The sequence below is a fragment of the Poecile atricapillus genome, chromosome 13 (assembly GCF_030490865.1).
Source record: "Poecile atricapillus isolate bPoeAtr1 chromosome 13, bPoeAtr1.hap1, whole genome shotgun sequence".
Classification (NCBI taxonomy): Eukaryota; Metazoa; Chordata; class Aves; order Passeriformes; family Paridae; genus Poecile; species Poecile atricapillus.
In genome coordinates this window covers 1376036-1398323 of record NC_081261.1, presented here as the reverse complement: position 1 = coordinate 1398323, position 22288 = coordinate 1376036, and the positions used below count along the sequence as shown (strand labels likewise).

General features: G+C 47.2%; 2 protein-coding genes across 3 annotated transcripts in view; one reads left to right on the top strand and one right to left on the bottom strand.

Moving 5' to 3' along the window:
* On the top strand, nucleotides 1-19061 carry TTC1 (tetratricopeptide repeat domain 1). The gene is made up of 8 exons (XM_058849218.1): nucleotides 1-60; nucleotides 797-1121; nucleotides 8924-8984; nucleotides 10060-10172; nucleotides 10384-10420; nucleotides 12180-12328; nucleotides 14298-14352; nucleotides 18483-19061. Exons 2-8 carry the CDS (start codon nucleotides 804-806, stop codon nucleotides 18614-18616), a joined length of 867 nt encoding a protein of 288 aa, XP_058705201.1. The 5' UTR covers nucleotides 1-60; nucleotides 797-803; the 3' UTR covers nucleotides 18617-19061.
* A 138-nt stretch (nucleotides 19062-19199) lies between these two features.
* Nucleotides 19200-22288, bottom strand: part of PWWP2A (PWWP domain containing 2A) — a 32128-nt gene continuing 29039 nt past the window's right edge. Inside the window, exons 3-4 of one of the 2 annotated variants that reach the window (XM_058849209.1) lie at nucleotides 20973-21053; nucleotides 19200-20328 (exon numbers count right to left, since the gene is read on the bottom strand). In XM_058849209.1, coding sequence (XP_058705192.1) covers nucleotides 21022-21053 — 32 coding nt within the window. In that variant the 3' untranslated portion in view covers nucleotides 19200-20328; nucleotides 20973-21021. Of the gene's footprint in view, nucleotides 21054-22288 lie in introns of both variants that reach the window. The other variant, XM_058849206.1, reaches the window with a different exon arrangement.

The window sequence follows — 22288 nt, the reverse complement described above, 5'->3', positions numbered from 1 at the left end:
GCGGCCCCCACGTGCCGGGGGCGTGCCGGAAGCCGGAAGCCGGAAGTGCGGCTGGCGCAGGTGAGTGCGGGCCCAGGGCTCGGGGGGCCCGGCGGGGCCCGGCGGGGTCGGGGGCGATGGCCTCGGTCAGGAGCATCCCCTCAGCTCCGGGCAGCGCGGGGCGGGCCCCGCGGACCGGGTCTGGCGTCCCGGGGGTCGTGGCGGGGCTGGAGGGGCCGCGCGGGGCCAGCCGGGCCGTGCCGGGCCGGGGGCGGTGTTTGGGCTCGGTCCCCGGGCTCGATCCCCCGGGGCTGTGCCCGGCTGCTCCCGGGGATCTGAGCTCGGCAATTCCCGTGCTCATGGGCGCAGGGCCCCGGGCACGGGGCATGGAACCAGGGGAAGTTGCTCTCGCCGCGAGAGATCCGAGTTTCCCTTCGGGGTGTCAAGAGCACTTGAAAGATTTGTAAATGCGGATAAAATAAATAAAGTAATTAAGTACATTTAGACGTGTATAGATACGAGGAGAGGGGGGCAGAGCAGGGCCCGGGCCCTGCAGCGGCTGCAGAGCAGTCACAGGGACGGAGCCCAGCAATTCCCCCTGCCCAGGAGCAATTCCCAGAGCCCGGAGTGGGGCTGGGTCTCCTCCCTGGCGCTGCTGCAGAGCTGCCTGGACACAGCCCTGTCCTGGGGAGTGCAGGAGGTGGCACCAGAGACCCCCCGTGGTCCCTTCCAGCCTCAGCCACCCTGGGATTTGTTTGCTGACTAATCAATGGTGATTGAGTGTCGCTCCTTTCTCATTTCCACCATCCCCTCCCAGGTCCAGCATGGAAGAATTTAAAGATGCCAATCCGCCTGAGGAGTTACTGAATCACCTGAAGCTCTCAGAGCAGAAGCCTGCAGGGACTGGCCCCAGAGATGCCCAGCACCCCCAGAGCTCTGGAAGTGGCTGTGCCCCTTCCCCAGGCCAGGATCCCACTGAGGAGTGTTTCCATGACTGTCACGACTCCTTTGAGGCCAAAGGACCTGTGCTGGATGATGAAGGGAATGTTGAGGATGACGGGAGTAGCTCGAGGAAGCAGACAGAACTAGATGAAGAATACTTGCTAGAGCTAGAGAAAGATATGCCAGAGGAGGAGAAACAGGTAATGCAAAGCAGCAGTGTTGGGTGTGACATGATCAGTGTGCAGCCAGTGCCTGGGATGCTCTGGGGCTGACACAGAGGCACCTCTAAAGCCCCTGTGTGTCTGCTTTTACTGCTCTAAATTCCTTCTTTTAGCTACCCAGTGGTCGTGGCTTTCCTTGCTGCTCTGAATCCTCAGGGCAGCTTTTGTGTGCTTTGGGCAGAGAGAGAGGTGGCTGTGACTCAGGGGTTACAGGCAATAAAACTCTCCCTGTTGTTTGCTGTCTGTGCATCCATTGCTTCCCCCTGGGTGCCTGCAAGGTGCTTCTCCAAAGTTCAGCAGATTTCAGGGTCATTTTCCTGAAAGGTTGGTTTAGGGAATCCAGGGAGTTGGGATTCAATTTGGATAGATCCCTGTGGATTATTTGGATTTTAATCAGACAAAAGCACATTAAGTGGGATTGTTTGCTTTCAGTGCTGTCACACTGGACAAACTCATCCTGCAGCAGGGAAGAGAAAAATTCAGTTTGTGTTAAAATAGAAGTTCCTTGAGGTGGATAAAGCAATACTGGGGAGGGACAACATGGGATAGAGTCTCCTTGAAGTAGGACTGAGACTAAAAGTAATTCTGGTCTCTGCTGGACCTGGACCTCGGGATCTGTGTCTCAGTTTTGGCTCTAAATGGGCAGAAAGATGCTGCCAATTGTAATTTAATAATGAAGAATAGGGGGGTGGCAATGTCAGGAGGTGTTGTGGTGCATCCTTTGGAGGATTTTAGTCCAGAGCCAGGGAGATCTCTGGCACAGCTGTTGAACTATCCTGGAAACTTTTGTCCTGTGTTTAATTAGAGTTTCCTTTATTGCAGAGTCCTGAGTATCTTGGGGGCCTCCCCAGGACTCCTCTGGGAATTCAGTGTAGGAGGGAGTTTGATTTGGGGGTTTTGCCCAAAACAGGCCATTCTCCAAATGCATCTCTGAGCAGAGGGCAAAAATCACCTTCCTTGACCTCCTCACACACAAAAATCATTTCATTGCCCTTGGGATTTTTCCAGTCTGAGTGAACAGTCCCTTTTTATTCCTTGTGTTTATTCCTGTTCAGTAAGGAGCACTGTCATCATGAGTCACTCTGGGGCTGCAGCACCAGCCTGGGACTGGAGAGCTTCAGAGAAAAACTGCTAAAAACTGGGGGGAAATCGTTCAAGAACTAAACTCTAAAAGGAGCATCAAGCCTGGCAATTGGCTGTGTTAATTTTCGTGCTGTTCTTGCTTTGGGTGTATTTTTAGATAATCATCTCATTTTGCACATGGAGCTTTGCCTGCTGTCAAATGACCAAAATAATTGGGAATGTTGAATCTTGGCACTCAGCTTTGTGGAGCTCCACTGAAAGGGGCTACAGGAGTGCAAAATAACAAACTGGGAAGGTTTCCTCAGAGAAAGGCTGGAGGCAGCTGCAGCTCTCATCTTTCTGCAGGTTTATTTCCAGTGGTGTTGAGCAATTCTGCCCTTCAGAGTGTGGTTTGTGATTTCAGCTACCCAAACTGAGGGATTCTGTCTCTCACCAGCACCACCAGTTCTGGATCATTTTTTATGTTCCATGGAGAGATTTCTGAATGTTGCAGGTTTTCAAATGTAGGGTTTTTTTTTTCTCTAGCAAAATATTGTTGGTATCTCATGCAAGCAGAGCTGCAGAACTCTGAATGCAGAGCAGAATTAGGAGCTCAGACAATTGTTACAGCCACTGGAGTGGCCCTTTCCATGATCCCCCCCCTGGACAGGTCACTCCTCAATTGCTGCTCCAACTCTCCTCCTTGAACTTGCTACTGATGCCCATGAATTTATTTTTAGAAGTGACACATTTTGTATATTCTGTTTATAAAAGGTTCTGTTAAATGCTGCAGCTTTTAAGAAAAAGTCCTGCAGTCCCAGTCTGAAAACAGTGCTGTACATTCATTTACTCAGAGCTTTTTAAACCTTTTAAGCCTCCTCCTAATGACTCAAAAAGGGTTTTTTTTTTTGAGAAGGGCAACGTGCAGCTGCAGCAAATGAGACAGAAATAGTCAGAAGTGGTTTTTGGCTGCTGAGGTGGGGAGCAGCCTCTCAGCAGTCCTTGCTGGGTTATTGTGAGCCCATGCTGGCACATCTCGGGGTGAGTGGAGCACTGAGGGTGGTGGTTCCCAGGAAAATCAAGCTGTACCTTCAGGTCCAGGGCAGTGCTGGTTAAAACAGACCTGAAACAGGAGCCTGGGGCTGGCTCCTGGGGAGATGGACTTGATTTGGCTGCTTGTCTAAATAACAAAAACTCCCAACCATGAGCTGCAGCACCAGCCATAAACCTGGACTTGGGGCACAAGGAGAGCTGGATGTGAGCCCTGCTCCAGTCAGATTTATGGAGCTGCTCCTTCCTAGGTCGGGGTTTTTGTAACCAAAGCCCATTGTTGTGTTGAAGAGCTGAAATAAACGGGCTCTGTGGAGCCATGTTCTCCAGTAATGGGCTGTAGGAAGAGATCTCCTTTATTCTGGAGATGCAAAGGCAGATTCTGGTCCTGGCTCTGGGTATTTCTGTGCAGGTTCCAACATTCCAGAGCAGAAACACTCACCTGAGCAGAGGCTGCTGCAGAGCTCAGAGGGAAGGAGGCAGTGAGTGATTGTGTGTTTTCTCTAATTACACTTCAAGAGCCCCATACAGTGAGATTTCTAATGTTAAGCAGCAGGAATTCCTTCCAGGGAGACAGCAGGGATACCCTGAGAAATGTTCTCTGCACAGAGAAGCAAAATAAGAACTTGCAGGGATATTAAGACACAAACCTGTAAGAAGTGTTGTTAAAAACAGAGCCTGGTGCCTTGCCTGGGCTTGCACCTCTGAGCTTCTGAAGGATTGAAATTCACCTTTACGGGGTTTGGTTGTTGTTTCACAAGGCTGCTGCTGCTGCCTCAGCAGGGGCACTGAGCAGTAAATTGCTTTTGATGCATTCCAAGCAGATTTTTCTGGCTGGCTGTCAGTGACAGTGATGGCTTTGACACGGGGCTGCTCTGCAGAATTAATCCCAGGACACCCAGCAGCTGTTCCAGGGTCATTGTTCAGCCTCCCCAGCCCTGCTCTCAGGAACACCCTTTAATGAGGAGTTTATCCAGTGCAGGACTCCCAATCCCTCAGCTCCTCCACGGTGGCAGATGCTGTTCTGTCCCAGCACCTGGCCTGGGGAGCTCCAATTTGGGATATCAAACCCTGTGTTCTGTAAGACACAAGAATAAATACCCAATATTCCTCCTGAGCAGTTCCTTCTCTGACCTTTCCATGTGCCCTGAACCTCCAGCTGGCTGGAATCACAATTCCTGTTCTGACAGCAGGAAATGTGTCAGCAAGACAAGCAAGAGAAGATTCTTGAGTGTCTTGTGAGCAGCTCTGTAAGAATGTGGTAGAACTTTAGGATTTTAAAAAATAGGATTTTTGAGTGATGCCTGAGAGTCTTGCTGGGCTAAACAGTAAAATTTCCTTTTTTTTAATGGCCCTGTTTTCTGCAGGCTCTGGGATATCTTAGAGAACATTGGCTTAGTGAAGACATTTCCTTTAAGCTGCCCCCTCCTCACCCTTCCTTTCCTCCCTTTGCCTTTGGGTTGATCCCATTGTTTTCCATAAAGGGAAGCTTCTGTATAGAATAAAACATCCTGTTACATTTCTGAGTTAAAGCCTGGAGAAGAACATTTGAGCAGTAAATCTGTATCTGCTGGAGTCATTAATTGCAAGAGCTGGTCACAATTTGAATAAAAGCTGGAATTATAATCTCCCTGTGTGATTTATAATTCTTTGAGTTTTAAACAAACAAAACTCATTTGCTGAGTGACAATTTAGTAGGAAGAAGGAAAAATCTCCCTTCCTGTCCCTTTGAGTGCTGCTGTCTGATTTGAGTCTTGTGCTCAGTTGTGCATTTCTCTGGCAGAGCCTGCTCCTGTCAGCTCCATCCTTTTCCTCTTGTGCTGATGGATTTCTGGGCAGCTCCTCTCCCCTGCCTGAGGCTGCTCCTTGGAGCAGGAGGGATGACTGGCACTGTTGTCACTCAGGACCAGGCACACTTAGGCTGGGCTTAACTGGAGCTGGCAGCGAGGGCTGTGACCCCCTTCCTTCCCCGTGTCTGGCAGCGCTGCTTCCAGTTTTGTGGGATTTGGTGATTTGGTTTTCCATGGAATCCCAGGGAGCAGGGACAGGCCAGGTCTATCCCTGCCATTGCCCTGCAGCCTCCCAAGTGCAGCTTGGGGTGTTTTCAAGATTTAAAAAAGGGGGTTTGGGGGTGACTCCAACCTTAAACTGAAATCCAAACCCTTGGATGCAGGATAGAGCAGTAGCTTCCCAAAACTGCAGGGGGAAGCAGACAACTGCTAATAAATGACTGAGAAGTGGGACTGGAAGGTGAAAAATGCATTCCTGATCTGTTTAAAATTCCCTTTTCTGTGCCCCCTCTGAAGTCCAGGAATTTGGATTTCCCTGGTTTTGGGGACCTTCCCAGGGGACTGTGAGGGGCAGGTCCAGTGGAAGTGGAGTCTCCAGAACTGGAGCCAGGAACAGTTCCCAGCAAAGGGAAATCCAGGGATCAATCCAAGCACAGGAGCAGCCAGAGGAAATGTTGGGAATGTTGAATACCAATGTCACAAACTGAGGGTGTTGTTCCTTCAGCTCCCACAGTTCAAGGATTTCATTTCTGTTGTGTTGCTCACTTCCCAAGGAAACAGGGAATATTTAGGCTGCTGTCTTCTCTAATAGCAGAGTAATGCTTTTATAATTCTAAAAATTACATTTAATATCCAAATAAAATTTATTTATAATTAAATAGTTATAAATAAATTCTATAAAATTCTGTTTCATATCGTGTTTTTCTTGTTAACCCTGAGTGTTTTGGCAGAGCAGCTGAGGTGCAGGGGCTGTGTGTGATTTAGGTTTGTCCTTTATTGTCACGAGGCCAAGCTGTCCCTTGTCATGACTCGAGATCATCTCCAGCAGCCCTGCCTTTGCCAGGCAGGTTTGGGTTAAATACTGATTTTTTTCTGAGTATGGGATTGGAATTCAGTACCCAAATTTAAACATTTCTAATCAGATCCTGTAAGAATAATCACCGGTTACATTCAGATATTTCTTCTGAACTTCAAAAACTATTTAAACCACATCACAATCAGCCTGCCATGGAATTTGTTATCTTTGCATTACTAAAATTCACAAAAAAACCCAAACCTTTATATTTTGCTGCCATCAAAGAGCAGAAAATGGTAAACTGGGGAGTTGTGGCTGGCTCCAGGAGCAGGCCAGGATGGCTTTTCCTGGGATTCCAGGATTCAGGCTGCCCTTTTGCCCTGGATTTGAACAGGTCCTCCCAGCCTCTCCTGGAGCAGCCCAGCTGAAATGGAAATTGTGAGAGTTGTCTTTCTGTGTTAGGAATTTCTGTTACAGGAATGTCTGGATGGAGGAATAAATAATGGATTTATTTCCCACCCAGCCTGCTTTGCAGGGCACTGCCTTTAGCGTGTGAGGGGCTCATCCATTTTTCATGCTTTTACATCTTGTGGAAAAGCCAGAGGAATTGGCTTTTAGATGTTGCTTCTTGGTCAGTCACACCTGAAATGCAAATCCATTGATGTGCAGGAGGTACCCACAGACTTCACCTTTGTAAAAATACTTTGGACACTCAGTTTGGAAGTGAAACCCATCAAGCAGGGATATGTTGAAAATGTTGGTCAGGCTCTCACAGAAATGCAAGTTTTGAACCATTGCTGCTTTGCAGGGAGCTGAATAAATCACAAAATCATACACAGAGCTCTTCAAAGTGCTGCTTTGTTGGTTTTCCTTTTATTTCTTTTTTTAATATAAAGCTGAGGCTTTCTTGCTGCAAATCTCTTTCTATGTTAGCATTTAATGCATAATTAGGGTAAACACATAATATTTTTTAATAATTTGGATAAAATGAAACAAAATATCGATGATACAGGTCAAATCTCATCCAGCATCCCTCAATTCCAGGGTTTCTGGCTCAGCACTGGTGTGAGCACGCTGTAGTTGTGTTCATAATAAAAATCCTTTCATTCTTGTGGAGCTGTAACTGAACCCTGTGCAGCAGAGAGTGCTCATGGCACTGAAAGGCCACTTCTAAATAGGTCATGAGCAATGAAGTCAGTGGGGTTTGTGTTTCAGGCAGCCCTTCCCCTCACTGAGGGCAGGCTGTGGAGATCTTTCCAGCAGGATCCTCATCCCAGGCCTGCTCCATGCTGAGATGGGGCTGCTTTGTTCAGTGCCATCGAGTGTTGGGATCATTTTCACTCTTTATGCTCTGCAGAATATTTAAAAATGGGGTTTTTTTTGTGTGGTCCAGGAAGGAATTTCTGTCTTCTGCCTGGAAAATTGAGGTGTAGCAGTTCCACATTGCCTGTGCTGAAGAGCAGAATTCTGCATTACACAGAGAATTTGGGATTTTCATGCAGCCTGAGGTGTGGAATTTGTATGTTCATGTTTAGAGAGCACCAAGTGTGACCCTTGGGGTGTTGTGGAAGGATTTGGGGGGGTTTGTCAGCCCTCCCTGAGCAGAGGCACTTCCTGAATAACTGGGCATGGTTTGTCTGCCCTGTGTCTTGTGGGGTTTCTTTAAAATGTGAGCAGCAGTGGGAATTGGAAAAGCTATTTAACAGGCAATAGGAACAGATTTGATGGTCTGGGCGTGTATCAAAGGGCTCAGATGAGATTTTACTGTTGAATTTTGTGTCATGACTCAGTGTCCTTCCAGTGAGCCTGGTCTGTTCTGGAGGTGGTGCCAGTGGTCAGGTGAATCAATTCCCAAGGCCAGTAAAAGCAGGAGGAGGAACCTGTGATTTTTGAGCTGTTTGTCAGCTCCTTGGCATAGCTGGGAGCTGGTGCAGCGCTCCACACTCTGTACTATATTTAGCTGTTTCCAAGGAGATGTTCTGTGTGATATTGATAATTGCATTAATCCTTGATTCACACAATCTGCAGGAAAGGAAACTGCTCCTTTTCCTACTGTTGGCTTTTTAATTGCTCAGTGATCTGTCATTTACAGACACCTCCATTGAAGTGCTTTGTGTGCTGGGAGAAAAAGCAGTGCTCCAAGGATGGGTTTTGCAGCACAGAACGACTCCTGAGCTCTGTGATGTTTCCCTGCTTTGTTTCAGGAATGTCTGCAGTGTCAGGAGGTTGAAGGGATGGTTCGGTGACATCCTGAGTTTTCTGTGTCACAGGCTGAGAGCCTGAGCCCCTCGTGCCAAGGTTTCATGGTTGAAAACACAGCTCTGCTCACATGTGCAGTTCTCACTGGACAAAGAACCTGCTTCTGGGGCTGCACTTACTTCACCTAAAACATCTTTCAGGGCAGAAATCTTTCTCAGCCTGGACCTTTTCCTTGAGCATCTCTGACAATAACTGGAATTGCTGAGGTGGAATTATTTCCAGCAAAACTTTTGAGACTTTACATTTAAAATACATTCTGCACAGTTGACCTGCGGTGAGTGAATGAAATGGAGTTGGAAAGGAGAAGCAAACAGCCAGCTAAAGGCTGATGTGTTGGTTTAAAGCATGGAAATCTCCATGGATGCTCTCCCTGCATCCTGGTGCCTGTGAAGTGGAGCTTTTTAATTGCCTCGCTGTTACACTCCAGTGTTTCATGGATATAGAAAGGATTTCATGTCACAGGGTCTACAAGCAGATCTTGGCAGAGTTAAAACTCTTCAGGTTATGTCTTACTCTGCTTCCCTCCCATACTTTATTTGGAGCTGCAGCTGACCTAGTTGTTCATTTCAGTGAAATACTCTGAGACATTGTCTTTTCTTTTGTAGAAAAGAAGAAAGGAGAGCACGGGGCTGAAGGAGAAAGGAAATGAGCACTTCAAGAAAGGAGGTGGGTTGATCATCTCTGAGCACCCTGTGGATGTTACAGAATCTCACATTAGTTCTGAGCCATCCTGGTGGTGCTGCAGAAAACCCTGAGGAAGCTCTCACACCGTCCTTGTTGAATTTTATCGCCCCTTTCATATTTCATCCAGCTCTAGAGAAGAGACAGAGCTATCAGACCTCCTTCTGAGTTGTTTAAATCCCAAAGATCTTAATACTAAAGCTGGATTCCCATGAAAGCTGAGTGTTTACATGCAAACCCATGGATTTTGGACTGCTTTCCAAGAGCCAGGGTTTCTTTTACTCATCAAAAAAGGCTTCCCCAGGGCTCTGAGTTGGGCTGTTGGTTGTGCTTAGAACTCATGCACGATTTGGAGCTCTGGAGCTGTCTTGTCCCTTTATACATTGATTTTAATGAACAAACAGAAGGGGGGAAGTGGTTTTGACATCTGCCTTTGATTGAATCTGCTGGTGGGAGGAGGATTCCCAGAGAAAGCAGGAAATGCAGGTTCCTGCCTCCCTCAGTCAGCAGGACACAGACAAGGAGTTGGTGTGCCCTGAGGAGCAGCAGAGGCTGGAGGTGCCTCCTTGTGCCCTAAGGAAACACAATCCAGTGATCTCTGGGGGGCTTCAGGAGGGAGCTGCTCAGCCCAGGAGAGCCACAGGCCTGGAGTGCTGGAGTCTCATCCCTGAGCCCCTCTGGTCTTTTGAGTCAGGTGAAGGTGATGTGGCCATCAAAGCTCTGAGCAGCTGCAGTGCAGTGACAGCTTTACACACTTCAGCCAAAGGGATTCCACCTCTGCTCAAAGAGGAAACCATTTCAGGGATGAGAATTACATTCACGTCCTGCTGCACTTGTTGCATTCAGCTCAGGAGTACATTTCTGCTTTTGTAAGCAGAATTAAGTCAATTTTAAAATAATTGATTGTATTTATGTACTTAGTGATGTTCTTTGAGAGCAGCTGCTGATTTCTGGTGTCATATCACCGGATACTGGGAATTGTTTCCAAAGGAATCTCAGCCCTGGGGTTCAGTGATTTGAAATAAATTATTTGGTTTGGGTTTCTCCTGTTGCTCTGCAGACTATGGAGAGGCAGAAGACTCCTACACCAAGGCTCTGCAGATTTGCCCAGCCTGCTTCCAGAAGGACAGGGCTGTTCTGTTCTCAAACAGAGCTGCTGCAAAAATGAAACAGGTGAGTGTTGGTTTTATTCTATGTCACAGCTGACTGAGGCTGGCACAAATGCAATTATGATCAGAGCCTCCAGGACCATGGAGTCCAGGCTGTGCCCCATCCCCACCTTGTCCCCTGCCCTGAGCCACCTCCAGCCCTTCCCTGGGCACCTCCAGGGCTGGGGACATGAAGAAATGTGACTTCAATCTAACAAAACTGTTCTGTGCTCTAGGACAAGACAGAGGCTGCCCTGAGTGACTGCACCAAAGGTATTTTTTTTTTTCCTCTCTGTGCTGCTCTTGTGCCAGATTTTTATACATAAATTGTGTCATTTAGTGCCTTTACTGCAGAGCTGTAATTTTGGGCATAAGGGTCTTTAAAGAATTGAACAGAAAACACCTGATTTGTATTACACATTTTGTAAAATGTCTGTCAAACCTTTCCTATCTGCAGTAATCTACTTTATATTCTCTTATACCATAAGGCTGCAGTTTGTTCTTATTTCTAAGAGGAAAGTCTTTTCTGTGGAAACCATTCCCCACACCTGTGATTTCAAACCCACTTCCACCTGCCATCCCCCCCAAATCCTGGTTTAATCCCAGATTCCAAAGAGCTCTGAGGCTTTATAGAGTTAAAAGCATTACCAAGTCCTTCTCCTGCACAGCTTTCGCTTTGTCACCAGGGCTTATGTTCCCCTGTTCCTGCCCTGCACAGTTCCCTCTCTGCACCTTCTGGTGGAATCAGTTCAGCTGTGCTTTGCTTTATTGCTTCCACCCACTCACCCACCCTCGAGTGTTTGTTAAACTCCCTGTGACAGCTGGGGAAAAAAAATCCAAATTACCAATCAGAGAACTAATCCAGTGGCTGTGTGCCAGCCCTGCCTGCAGAGAAATGGGAGCTGTGCTTGCTGAAAGGGCTCCTGGAGGTACCAGATCCTCCCTGGCCTCTCTCACTGGGCTTTGCCTGGCTCTGATGCTGCTGATTTCTGAAAAACACCTTGAATTTCGCAGTGGCTCAGAGGGAATCGATGTGCTTTGAGCAGGGAGACTTCAGCTGCCAGGGCCTGATGCTCCCCAGGGACTGGAGCACAGCAGAGCAATTCAGTCACCTGCAGCTTGCTGACTGTGCCATTGCCTTTGTCCTTCCAGAGGAAATAAACTGCAATACTTCCCTGGATAATCCAAGATTTAATTGTCCCCAGAACCATTTTAATGGGCTGGGAATTATAAAATGGACAGATCTCTTTCTGTGATAAAAAAATCCCTCATAGTCCTTCTTTCTGAGGTGAAATCTTTCACATTCCCTGTTTCTGTGGGTAAATCTTTCACATTCCCTGTTTCTGTGGTGAAAAATGGATGAAGGAATTCTTGAGGAATTACCATGTGGAGGTGACTGCTGAGTTTAGCATTCAGTCTGAACTGCCACTGCAAACAGCCCTGCCTGCCAAGGGAGTGAGGGGAGGGAAAGCTGAGATTCAGTCAAGATGCCCCTCTCCAGCTCACAGAGCTGAAATCCCTGCTTGTGCATTCCCAACACAATCTGGACTGTTTGATATTAAATTCAGAAGAGCTCCAGAAATTCTCCTGGAGTTTGTCTCCACTTGAACTGAGATAAGCGTGGCAGGGCTGATTTTCCCTGCTGTGTGTGTCTGGAGGGAGATTTAACTTTAGCTGCAATCTAATAATAGCCACTTACTTGCTAAACACACAAAAACCGAAATATCTTGCAGGTCCTTAAAGTTCCTGTAGCATCACTTAGAATCCCTGCATGGGTAGGATTGCACATTTCAAGCTTTGTGATCATAAATCACTTTCATCTGTGAGAGATTGTGGACATTAAATGAAATATGATCATGGGACTGTCCCAGGCAGCTGTTTCTGAATTCTGACTTAGCTTTAAGCTGTGCCTCTGCTTGATCCTGAGTTACATTCTAAGGACAACTTACAAATGTAACACACGCTTCAGAATTCATTTGAGGGGTGGAGAAATGTTTCAAGTACAATTCTGGGCTTTGCTTTTGTTTTCCAGCTGTGGAATTAGACCCTCACTATGTCAGAGCTTTGCTGAGAAGAGCAGAACTCTATGAAAAAACAGAAAAATTAGATGAAGCTCTGGAAGATTATAAGGCAGTCCTAGAAAAAGACCCATCAGTTCATCAAGCCAGAGAAGCTTGCATGGTAAGCTTAAGCCTTTCAGTGAACTTTGGCCTAATTTATTTATCATTATTTTAGTTCAACTTCACACCAGTGAACCTGCAATGGATTCTGCCTTAGAAGGAAAAAACACTCATGTGCATCACCTGCAAATTTGTCTCTAAACCTACTCTGAATATATTGTTACAAAAATCTTTTTGAAAGGCTTAATTGTTTTAAGTCTCCATTTGAGAAAATAAATCATTAGCAGTGATTCTGCCCCCCTTTCCCCCACACTGTGGTGTTGTAAGTGACAGATTAGGAACAGCTTTTATGGCATATTAGGCAAGAAACCTTGCCTGGAATGATTTCCTGGGGGACTGGATCAGTTGCACCGATGGCAGAAAATATTCTGCTTAACTGTGTGAGTGCTGTTGGTGGTGAGGGGTGATCCCATCAACAGCTGAGCTCCCATCAAGGCCCTGCTGCCTCTGGAGCTGGGCTGGGGCTTCCCCTGGGCCAGGAACAGCTCCCCAGGGAATGGGAACAGCCCCAGGGGCTCCAGGAAGGTTTGGACACCTCTGCCAGGGATGTCCAGGCTGGGATTGCTGGGGGATCTGTGCAGGGCCAGGAGCTGGACTGGATCATCCTGGTGCTCTCTCCCCACTCAGGATAATCCAGGATTCTGAGTCAGAGCCTCAGGGGTGGCTGGTTCTGTTCAGGCTGGTTCTGTTCAGGCTCTTTGGAGCCTCTGCAAGTGCAAACACTGTCCTTGGACCTCTGCAAAGCCAGGATCTTCTCTCAGTGACTGTGCCCTGAGAATCCCACAGGAGCCCTTGCCCAGCCCCAGAAGGGAATCTCCAGCAGTGCTGCTGCTCCTCTGGCCATCCTGCAGGCCCAGTTCAGAGTGATCAGTGTTTATTCCTGATTTCTGTGCCTGGGCAGTGCAGAGGGTGGGGGTTCCACCCTTCCTGCTCCCTGCCCTCCCTTGGCAGAGCCCTTTGGACAAAATGCCCCCAAGTTACCCTGCACTGGCATTTGGTCTGTTCTGCCTTGAGCTGGTCCTTGTCAGATTTGAGGGGAGAAGCAAAACTATTGAGACTGAAGCTTAAAACTCCCTCCTTGAAAACCTCTTAAGGAAATCCTGACAGCCAGAATTTTACACTTTTCAAATATTTATCATAAATCTCTAAATTTCATAAGAAACTCCCTCCCAGGCTTCAGCTGCTGACTGCACATACCTGGTTACAGCTCTAACCCAGAGGAGGCTGAGAGGCTGAAAGGTAAAATCTCTGCTTTGCAGAAATGTCACAGGATCTTTTCCCCCTCACTGGTAATGAAAATGATGCCTCAAGAAAATCTGCAAATTGGCTTCATTCACAGTTAGAGCAAATCTTCCTCCTCCCTGCCCACAGGAATGATCTCACACTGCTCTAGGGAATGTCATGACCCCGCTAAATGATGGATTAAAATATGAAATGCACAATAGTTCTTTGATTCCTGATTTGGTACCTGCTCCAATACTTGAGCACTGTTTGTATTTCAGGAGTGCAGAGCTGGGGTTCTGATTTCAATCCTCGGTTATTTTTGACTTTTTCAATGCCAGACTAAACAGTTTGGAATTATCATGGTTTGTGGTCAAATCATCTCTATTGCTGCTTTCCCAGAAAGTTTCATTTTATGGGAGCAATGGTTAGGTTTGGGTTTTCCCAGGTGTGTAACTCCTGGGAGAATTTCAGCTTCCACACAGTTTTTGAGGGATTTTAGGGCAGATATAAAGTGATTTCCCAGAAGCAGCTGCACTTTGGGATAAGTATCACAGACACCAGATAAAAATGAGTGTCCATAAGGACATTCCTGGAGTGGGAAGTGCTGAATCTCTGGATTAGCAATGTTCAGAGTCTGGAGTAGGAGCTGCACAAGTCAGGATTTGTGTCTCTGTCACTGCTGATGTCCAAAATGGGAGCACTATTGAAAGCAAGGATCTGATCCCACTTTTTCTCTCTCTCCACAGAGATTACCACAGCAAATTGAGGAGAGGAATGAAAAATTAAAGAAAGAAATGTTGGGTGAGTAGCATGTACTTCCATAAAAACCTTCACAATTTACTAGGAAAAAAATGCATTAATAGAATCTGTTGTATAAAATTTAAAGGAGGTAAATCTGAAAAGAAATATTTGTTTAGTGTTAAACAAAATTCCTGATTTCTTTGTAGTTCTGAATTGCTTGGTTTCACCTACAGTAAATTGAAGACAAGGAATTCTCCCATGCAGAAAAGGCCATTAGTTCCATTTAAAGAAAGAAAACCTTCTAAAACAATTTCATATTGATTTATGTAAGAGCTGGGGAAGATGGTTTGACACAGCCCAACTGCTCAGCCCTTTCTCCCTGCAAACATTTCCCTGAAAGGGATGAACCAGAGCTTTCACTAAACCTGTACCTAAAGGAACTCCCCCAGCTGGAATAACTGGGGATGTTTGATCTGGGGGCTGAAGAAATAAATGTGATTCTTTCTGTAGCACTCCCAGCCCAGAGACCTCCAAGTGTTTGTGTTTGCTTTGATTTATTCAGAATTTCATTGCTGTTTGGTTGGAGGCTGAATTGGACCTAGCCAGGGATAGCACCAGGAGTGGAATTACATTTCCTAAGGCAGTGTTTGGTGGGAAGGGAAGGCAGTGTTTGGCTGCTCTGCAGAAAATCAGGTTAAACAAACTCAGCCTGTCTTTCACACTGATTCTTGATATATTTGAGAAGAAGAGACCATTTCAGCTTATGCTGATGTTTTTCTGTCATTTCATTTCTGATTTGCTCTGGCTTTGTTCTGCTCTGACCTAGCAGAGCTTTGCAGGATCAGAGTCTGCTTCCCCCATTGTGCTGAGAGCAAGCCCCAAATAAAGCAGGTCAGGGGTGATGGGGCTATAAATAAATGACAAATGCAGAAAATCTCCAGAAGGATCAGGCCCATTGGTAGGACATGGGATGGGTTTCAGCACAAAGTAATATGAAAATAATTCCTGATCTTTGCTGAACTCTAAAAGACCTCACTAATCACAAGGGATTTGACAGGAACAGTAAATCCAACCCTAGTTCTGCACTGCTGTTTTTTTCCTGGATATCAGACTAGGTGGGATCTCTTTCAACAGTGTTAATACTTTAAATGTGGCAGTTGGGGTTTCAAAACCGAGCTGGGCTTTTGGGAGCCACTCCCAAAAGATTCTGGAGAAAGAAATCTCTTCTCAGTGATGTCACACAAGGAGAGCAGGGTAGGACAGCACAGAACCTGTGTTCATGCCAGCCTCGTGTGTGACAGGATTGTCACAGCTCTGGGGCAGTGACACTGAGGTGGTGGCACTGGGGCAGGGGGATGAGCTCAGCCCTGCCTGAGCTCTGCTGTCACACACACTGAGGGCTTTCTACAAAACATCCTCAACATGAAGTCAGGACTGTGGGCAGCTCCTTCTCCTGAGTGTTCCAGGATTCCCTGGGTGCTGCTAAGGGAGGCAGGGGTGGTGCCCTGGAGCTGCCCCTGGAGGAAGGAAACAATTCCCAAGATTTGAAACTGTGCAGCTCTGTCTGAGGTCAGGGGAAAGCCCTGGAGGGAGGCTTAGATGGGAGCTCTGGAAGGAGTGGGAGAAGAGAAACTCGATGGGATGTGGTGGTTCTGAGATTCCTTTGGATTGTTTTGTTTTCCAGTGAATTTGTTTGAAGCTGTTCCTACTTTTCCACCCTTTCTGATGGCATTTCCCACTGCCAGGATGGACCTGGCTCGTGGCACTGTGACTGGAGCTGGGTGACTGGGCTTGCACAGTGCCAGGGGGACAATCCTCCCTTCCCACAGGGCAGTTTAGGTGCCTGGGTTATATTCCAGACTTTTGGGCTCCAGGACAGCAAGTCTGAGGCATCCTGATCATTCCAGGCCAGGCCTGCTGCAGGAGCACTGACACTAAACTGAAATTAGGAAAAATGTCCCAATTTGTGCTCTGGCTCCTCTGGATATTGAACTGATCCTCAGTCAGTGAATTGGCCTGTCCTGGTTTTGCTGAGCTTTTATTCTTTCAACTCAAACAAGCCCTGGGTTGTCCAACCATCTCCCAGTGTCATGAAACAGGAACTGTGTACAAACCAACCCAGATAAACGGAGTGCATCCTCCTCCTTCCCAAGTGTGTTTCCTGTTTCCCAGGGCTGCAGCTCATTTCTGTCAGAGGCTGAACCCCTTGTGCAGTGTTTGTGTGTAAATAACCCAGAGCACACATTCCTGTCTGGATTTTCCTTGTGGGCCATGTGACAGCTGAGGCTGATATCACCAAAAAATCCCATTTTGTGGCCAAGCCAAGCCCACTTGTGCTGTGTGTCCTCGAGGATGTCCCTTTTCCAAGGCTGACACTTGTATTTCAGTTATTTCCATGGTTTCATCAGCTCCTCTGCCACTGAAGTTTGTTCAGGATGAAGTGAGCTGGACTTGGAGCAGCCTTGGGAAGGAGCTCTTAAATCCAAGTGACTTTTCCCTCTGTACTTCCATGAGCCTCAGTGACTGAGGATGTGAACAGTGACCATTTTCTGGGGCAGTTTGTATTTCTTTCCTTAAAGCCAACCATTTCCAGTCTTGTTTAGAGACTTTTATAATTATTGTGATATCTTGCACCACTCCTCTGGGGAGAAGGTGTGAGCTTTAGAATGGTTTTAGCAGTTTGGAAGCCAGAGCACCTTACCTGGGCCTTCCTGCCTAAAGGATTTTTCCAGCTACCTGAGATCAGCAAAGATCTTTATTAGGCTTTGTGCCTAAAGAATTATGGGTTGGTATTTTTTAATATTGACAGTTATGTTGTGTTTGCAGCTGAGCTGCTACACCCCAACCCTGCACAAGGTGATTTTAAGTCATTAAACCAGAGCCAAATTACAGTTACAGTTCAGTCCTCATTTACCAGTTAGGGAAGGGAGAGGGATTTGCCCTTGCTCTTTTCATTGCTTAAAAATGTTGGTAACACAAGAAGTTACACAGAGAGGAGACCTCATCAGGACATTTGTCTTTTCTCCAAAAGAATTCTTTACACAAGCAAGATGGAGCTTTTCAACTTCCAAACCCCACATTAACACCGGCAACTAAGCCAGAATTGTTGCCAGAAAGACTGAATAGCAATTAATTTTGGCTGTTACATCTTAATGTAAATTGTGAGTAATCTTTTCCTGCATCTGCCTCTTTCAATAGGGTGTTGAATTGCAGTTTAGGTGAGTAATGAATCACAGACTTCTGAGCCCTAAATTGATTTTTACAGTTCTGATTTCTTCTTAACCTCTGAATATTTGCTTTGGTGAAGAACCTGAATGTGCTGGAGGTGCAGGTGGAAAATAAACAGGGTGTGTTAGAAAGAGAAAAGAGCAAAATGGGTGAGAATAAGGGCAGAGGGAGGAGAGGGTGACCCTGCTTGGGGACAGGGGCTGTTGGAGGCTGGGCAGCCTCTGCAGCTGAGTCCCAGCTCCACGTGGTGCCTTTTCCTTCCTCCCAGCACAGGCTCTGAGGGAGCTTTTCTTTAGGAGGGGATTGCAGTTCACTACAGCCCTTAATTTAGGGCTGAAAGGAGCTGTGGGAGGAGGAGCCAGAGCTTCCCTACAATGCTGGGTCTGTGTGTGCCAGGACAGCAGCAGCAGCTCCGGGCTGGAGTGCCCGGAAAAGCCAAGGCTTTCTTCTGCCTCGTTAACAATTAATTCAGTGTGGCTGCCCCAGAGCCTGCCCGGGGAGGCAGAGAGCAGGAAGGTGAGCTGGGATGTGCTGCTGGAATTCTCACAGAGCCCCAAATCCCTGCTGTGCTGGGGAGCTTCTCCCGGGCACTGCTCCAGCTGTGGGGTGGATCCCACGGCAGTCAGGGCTGTTCATGGGTTTGGAAAAGAGCAAACAAAAAAGGATGTTCTTTTGTTGTCCTTCTCCTCTTACAGCTGTAGCAAAATTCATTTCCCAGAGTCAGGAATCACATGAGTTCCATACACTGACAGGACTTTATTAACTCACATATTCTCTGGATATTTAACAATGATTTTTATTTCCTGCTAAGAAATATTATAAATATTAACAAAACGCAGAGATTTCCTCAGCATTTAGCTGTGATGGATAAATCAGCAGGGCTGGGCTGTGTAGTTGGGTGTAAGTCCATGGGAGTTTCCCTGTGCTCAGCTCTCACCTGCTCTCTTGGGATGTCATTGCAGGCAAACTGAAAGATCTGGGCAATTTGGTCCTGCGCCCCTTTGGCCTGTCAACAGAGAACTTCCAGGTCAAACAGGATTCATCAACTGGCTCCTACTCCATCAATTTTGTTCAAAACCCCAACAACAACAGATAACATGGGTTCAGTGTGGCTCTGCACATCCCATGCCAGGATCCAGCAAACCAACACCCTCCACCCCCAGGGGAAGGGGAGACTCAGCAAACTCATTTCCCAGCTTGTGAAATTATTTGCATTGTGGATGTAAAGCAACTCATTCAACTTCTCATAGTGATAACTGTGTCCAGTGTGTGATTTTATTTTTTTTTTTAATATTTTTTTTCCCCTTCCCTTGAGGTGTTTGGTTTTTCCAAGAGGCAGTTCCTTGGTTTGGTCCACCCAGTGGCTGGCAGCAGCAGCTCAGGGGAATCCAAAGGCTGGAACAAAGGCTGGTGGTGTCCTGGGAAGGGGAAATCCAGCAGCAGCACTGCCCCACCCTCAGCTGGGTGGGACTGGCACCCCCTTGGCCACAGCTCTGCCCTGGAATCATGGATCTTGTAATAAAGGCTTGGGATTTCTGCTCTTTGGGTTGTGAGGTTCTTGCCTGGGCTGAGCCCTCCCCAGGGTGGGTTTGGCATTAAATAACTCCTTGCAGGACATTCATGGGAAGCAGTGGGATTTTTGGCCCTGCTTGCAGTGGTGTTGTCACTGAACTTCCTGCCACCCTTCCAGCAGTTTCTTTACTGGGTATTGATTTTCCTGAAGGCAACAGTGACATTTTGTGCCTCCCTCTCTATCTGCACACCTTGTAAAGGTACCTTCAAATGAAATGTGCTTGTCTGAGATCCATTCATGTTGCAGGGATCCACAGTAAATGGACCTGGAGGACTTGCAAGTGTTTCTAGAATGAGATGATCTCTGAGGCTCCATTCAGCCCAAACCAGGCTGTGATATAAATATAAATATATGTGTATGTATATATTTATATGTTGTGGTGGTTCATTCAGGTTTTGGAGAAGGTGCCTTTTATAATTCCTGCTTTCCTGGGTTTTATCAGTGCTGAAGTGTTTGCATTGGAGGTGATTTTGCAGTTGTCTCCATGCACATTTCAGTACATGATTTAATTAAATAATTAGCAGTGGCTGCCTTGGCTATTGGGTGTCATCTCCAATTTATTTCCGGAAGTCTCTTTGTGTCTGAACTTGAGGAGCTCCAGCCTTTCACTGAAAGGAAAAGCCTTTCCAAACACAGCAGGTTTGGTGCTTCAATGTCATTTTTGTCTCTGCAGCTGTGCAGTTTTTCTCATTGTCCTGCTGCATTTTTAGTTTAGTTTTAGTTTAGAGCTGGGCCTGGGGTCGGATGAGCTGTGAAACCTCTGCTGCCTGAGCTGAGCTCTGCAGGGAGGGCTCAGTGCTTTGGGATTAGTAGAAATGTTAAAAATCTTCCCTAGAACCTGGAGCACTGCAGAGCAAAGGTGTCCAGGCTGCTGCAGGGAGCCCTGCATCACCAGCCCTGCATCACCAGCCCTGCATCACCAGCCCTGCATCACCAGCCCTGCTTCCACTCCTGCAACAGCCCAGCACACCCCTGCATGTGCAAAATGGAGCCATTTGGAACTGCCCTGCATGCTTCACATTTTTAAATGTTGAAATTCTTTAACATTCCCTTGCTCTGAGCAGTGGATTTCTGTCCCCACTCACCCGTGGGTGCCTCTTGTGCCCAGTCACACCAGGGGCCTTCTCCAACCTGCTGCTCCAGGGCTTCTGTTCCTTCCACTCTGCTCCTGCTTCACCCCCTTGGAGGCCTGGGGAGCTGCAAATATTCCTTCTCAGCTGGAGACTGGGGGATTTCTGGGAAATAGAAGCACAACAAAGCTTTTGAATTTCCTACCTGCTGTGCAAACACATCATCAAATCATTGTGCAACTCCCCTGCAGGATGGCTGATGTGCACCTGGAGTTTTCCAATGAAGGGAAGGGCAAAGGAAGCAGGACTGCAGCTGATCAGTGTTTGGAGTTTAATTGGATTGTGTGAGAGTCACTGGGAATTGAGCATGCTGGTACTGAGGGCTCAAAGCTCCAGGTCATCCCTCCCTCCCTCCCTCCCTCCTCAGTGCCACGCTCCAGCTGGACCAGAACCTCTGGCAGGTGTTATCTGCCACCACAGCAAGTTCTCCTCCAGGCAAAATTCCAGTTAATTGCCTGAAAGTCCTTTTGCATTGTCCAAATCCTGAACAAGTGCATGTATCTTGCTTTTGATTTTTAAGTGGTTTTTTATGTCTAAACCAGTCCTCACAGCTGCCACCAGTAAAACAAATGGTGCCTCCTCCTGGTGCCACTGGCCACACCTCAGGGAGTGCCAGGGAGTTTTGAGTCACACATGTTGGATTTACAACCTCTAATAGGAAAAAAACTGTTTTATGGAACACAATCTTTTAAATGTAATTGCTCTTAAACCAAACAGTTCCTTGCTCAACTGTTCCAGCAGTTACTCACCCTCCTGGTAACCAGCATGTGCCTCTTTTCCAGCCAGGCTTGTCCATCCTCAGCTCCCACCTTCGTTCCTCCTTCCTTTGCCTGCCAAACACAAAACCTTTCAGTACCTGGCCTTTCCCCTGAGGTGTCTGCACAGAAATAAAGGGAATGTTGGTCTTGTCCATGAGGTGGGTTAAGTCTCTCCCTACAAAGAACTTACTCTGGAATTTCCATAACACTTGTGGTTCCATTTTTGGACACCAGAGCTGGGATTTGTCTCTGTTTTATGCAGAGGTTCTCACTCCTCTGTTTCTCCCCTCAGAGACTTTAATCCTTTTGGCTGCAGATAGGCTGAGGTTTAGAATGAGAGATTGCCAGGATGGTTTGGGCTGGAAGGGACATTAAAGCTCATCCATTAAAGCTTTGCCATGGGCAGAGACACCTTCCTGAGACCAAGAATACCTTCCATAGACCAGGAACATTTTCCTGAGACCAGGAACCCCTTGCTGAGACCAGGAACACTTTCCATAGACCAGAAACACCTTCCTGAGACAAGTTTGCCCAAAGCCCCATCCAACCTGGCCTCATTCCAGACTCTGCTCGTGAGTCCCAAGGCCTGGCCCTCAGAGGAGCTGAACACCTGCAGTTCCCTCCATCCCACCAAAGATTTGGAACATTTAACATCTCTTAAAAGATAAAAAAGCAGCTCCCCAGTTCACATCTTTGGCAGCCAGAGGCCACACTCCAGGGAAGGGTCGGTGGGACTGACACAGGCCCAGCACAGCCGATCCCTCCTGCCCAGCAGGATCCAAAAATCCCCCCCAGCTCATCCCTTGGGATATTCAGGATTTGACAAAGCGCTGAGTTTTGAAGCCAAATCCTTCCCTCCTTGATTAGCACAAAACTTCCTGGGATCTACCTGCCCCTGATTAGCACAGCCTCAGCCAGGGAGAGAGGAGAAGCTGCTGGTCACCAGTTCCTAGGCTTTAATTAGCTGTGTTATTCCCAAGGGATTACTGCTGCAGCCAAGAACCAATTATATCCCAGTGCCTCCTCTCCAACATGGGCAGAGATGCGCTGGGGCACATTTAATGTGCAGCATTCATACGTTGCTCATTCACAAGCTTTCCCTCTTTGGACGAATCCCAATATTTTCTTGCTCAGCAACTTCATTTTTCCCACCCCGGGCAGGGCTGTGACTGCTGGGGGGGTTTGGGCAGCCCTTGGCACAGGAATTGTGGCACTAAGCCAGAGGCATCACTGCCTACCCTGACAAAGATTAAAGGCTCTAAATCAACTGAAAATTAAAAGAAACCCCCTTTTTCCTGATTCTGCAC

Coding starts and splice junctions, on each gene's coding strand:
- TTC1 (XM_058849218.1), top strand. CDS start 804: ATGGAAGAATTTAAAGATGCCAATCCGCCTGAGGAGTTACTGAATCAC. Junction 8,985..10,059: donor TGAGCACTTCAAGAAAGGAG/GTGGGTTGATCA, acceptor GTTGCTCTGCAG/ACTATGGAGAGGCAGAAGAC. Junction 14,353..18,482: donor ATTAAAGAAAGAAATGTTGG/GTGAGTAGCATG, acceptor ATGTCATTGCAG/GCAAACTGAAAGATCTGGGC.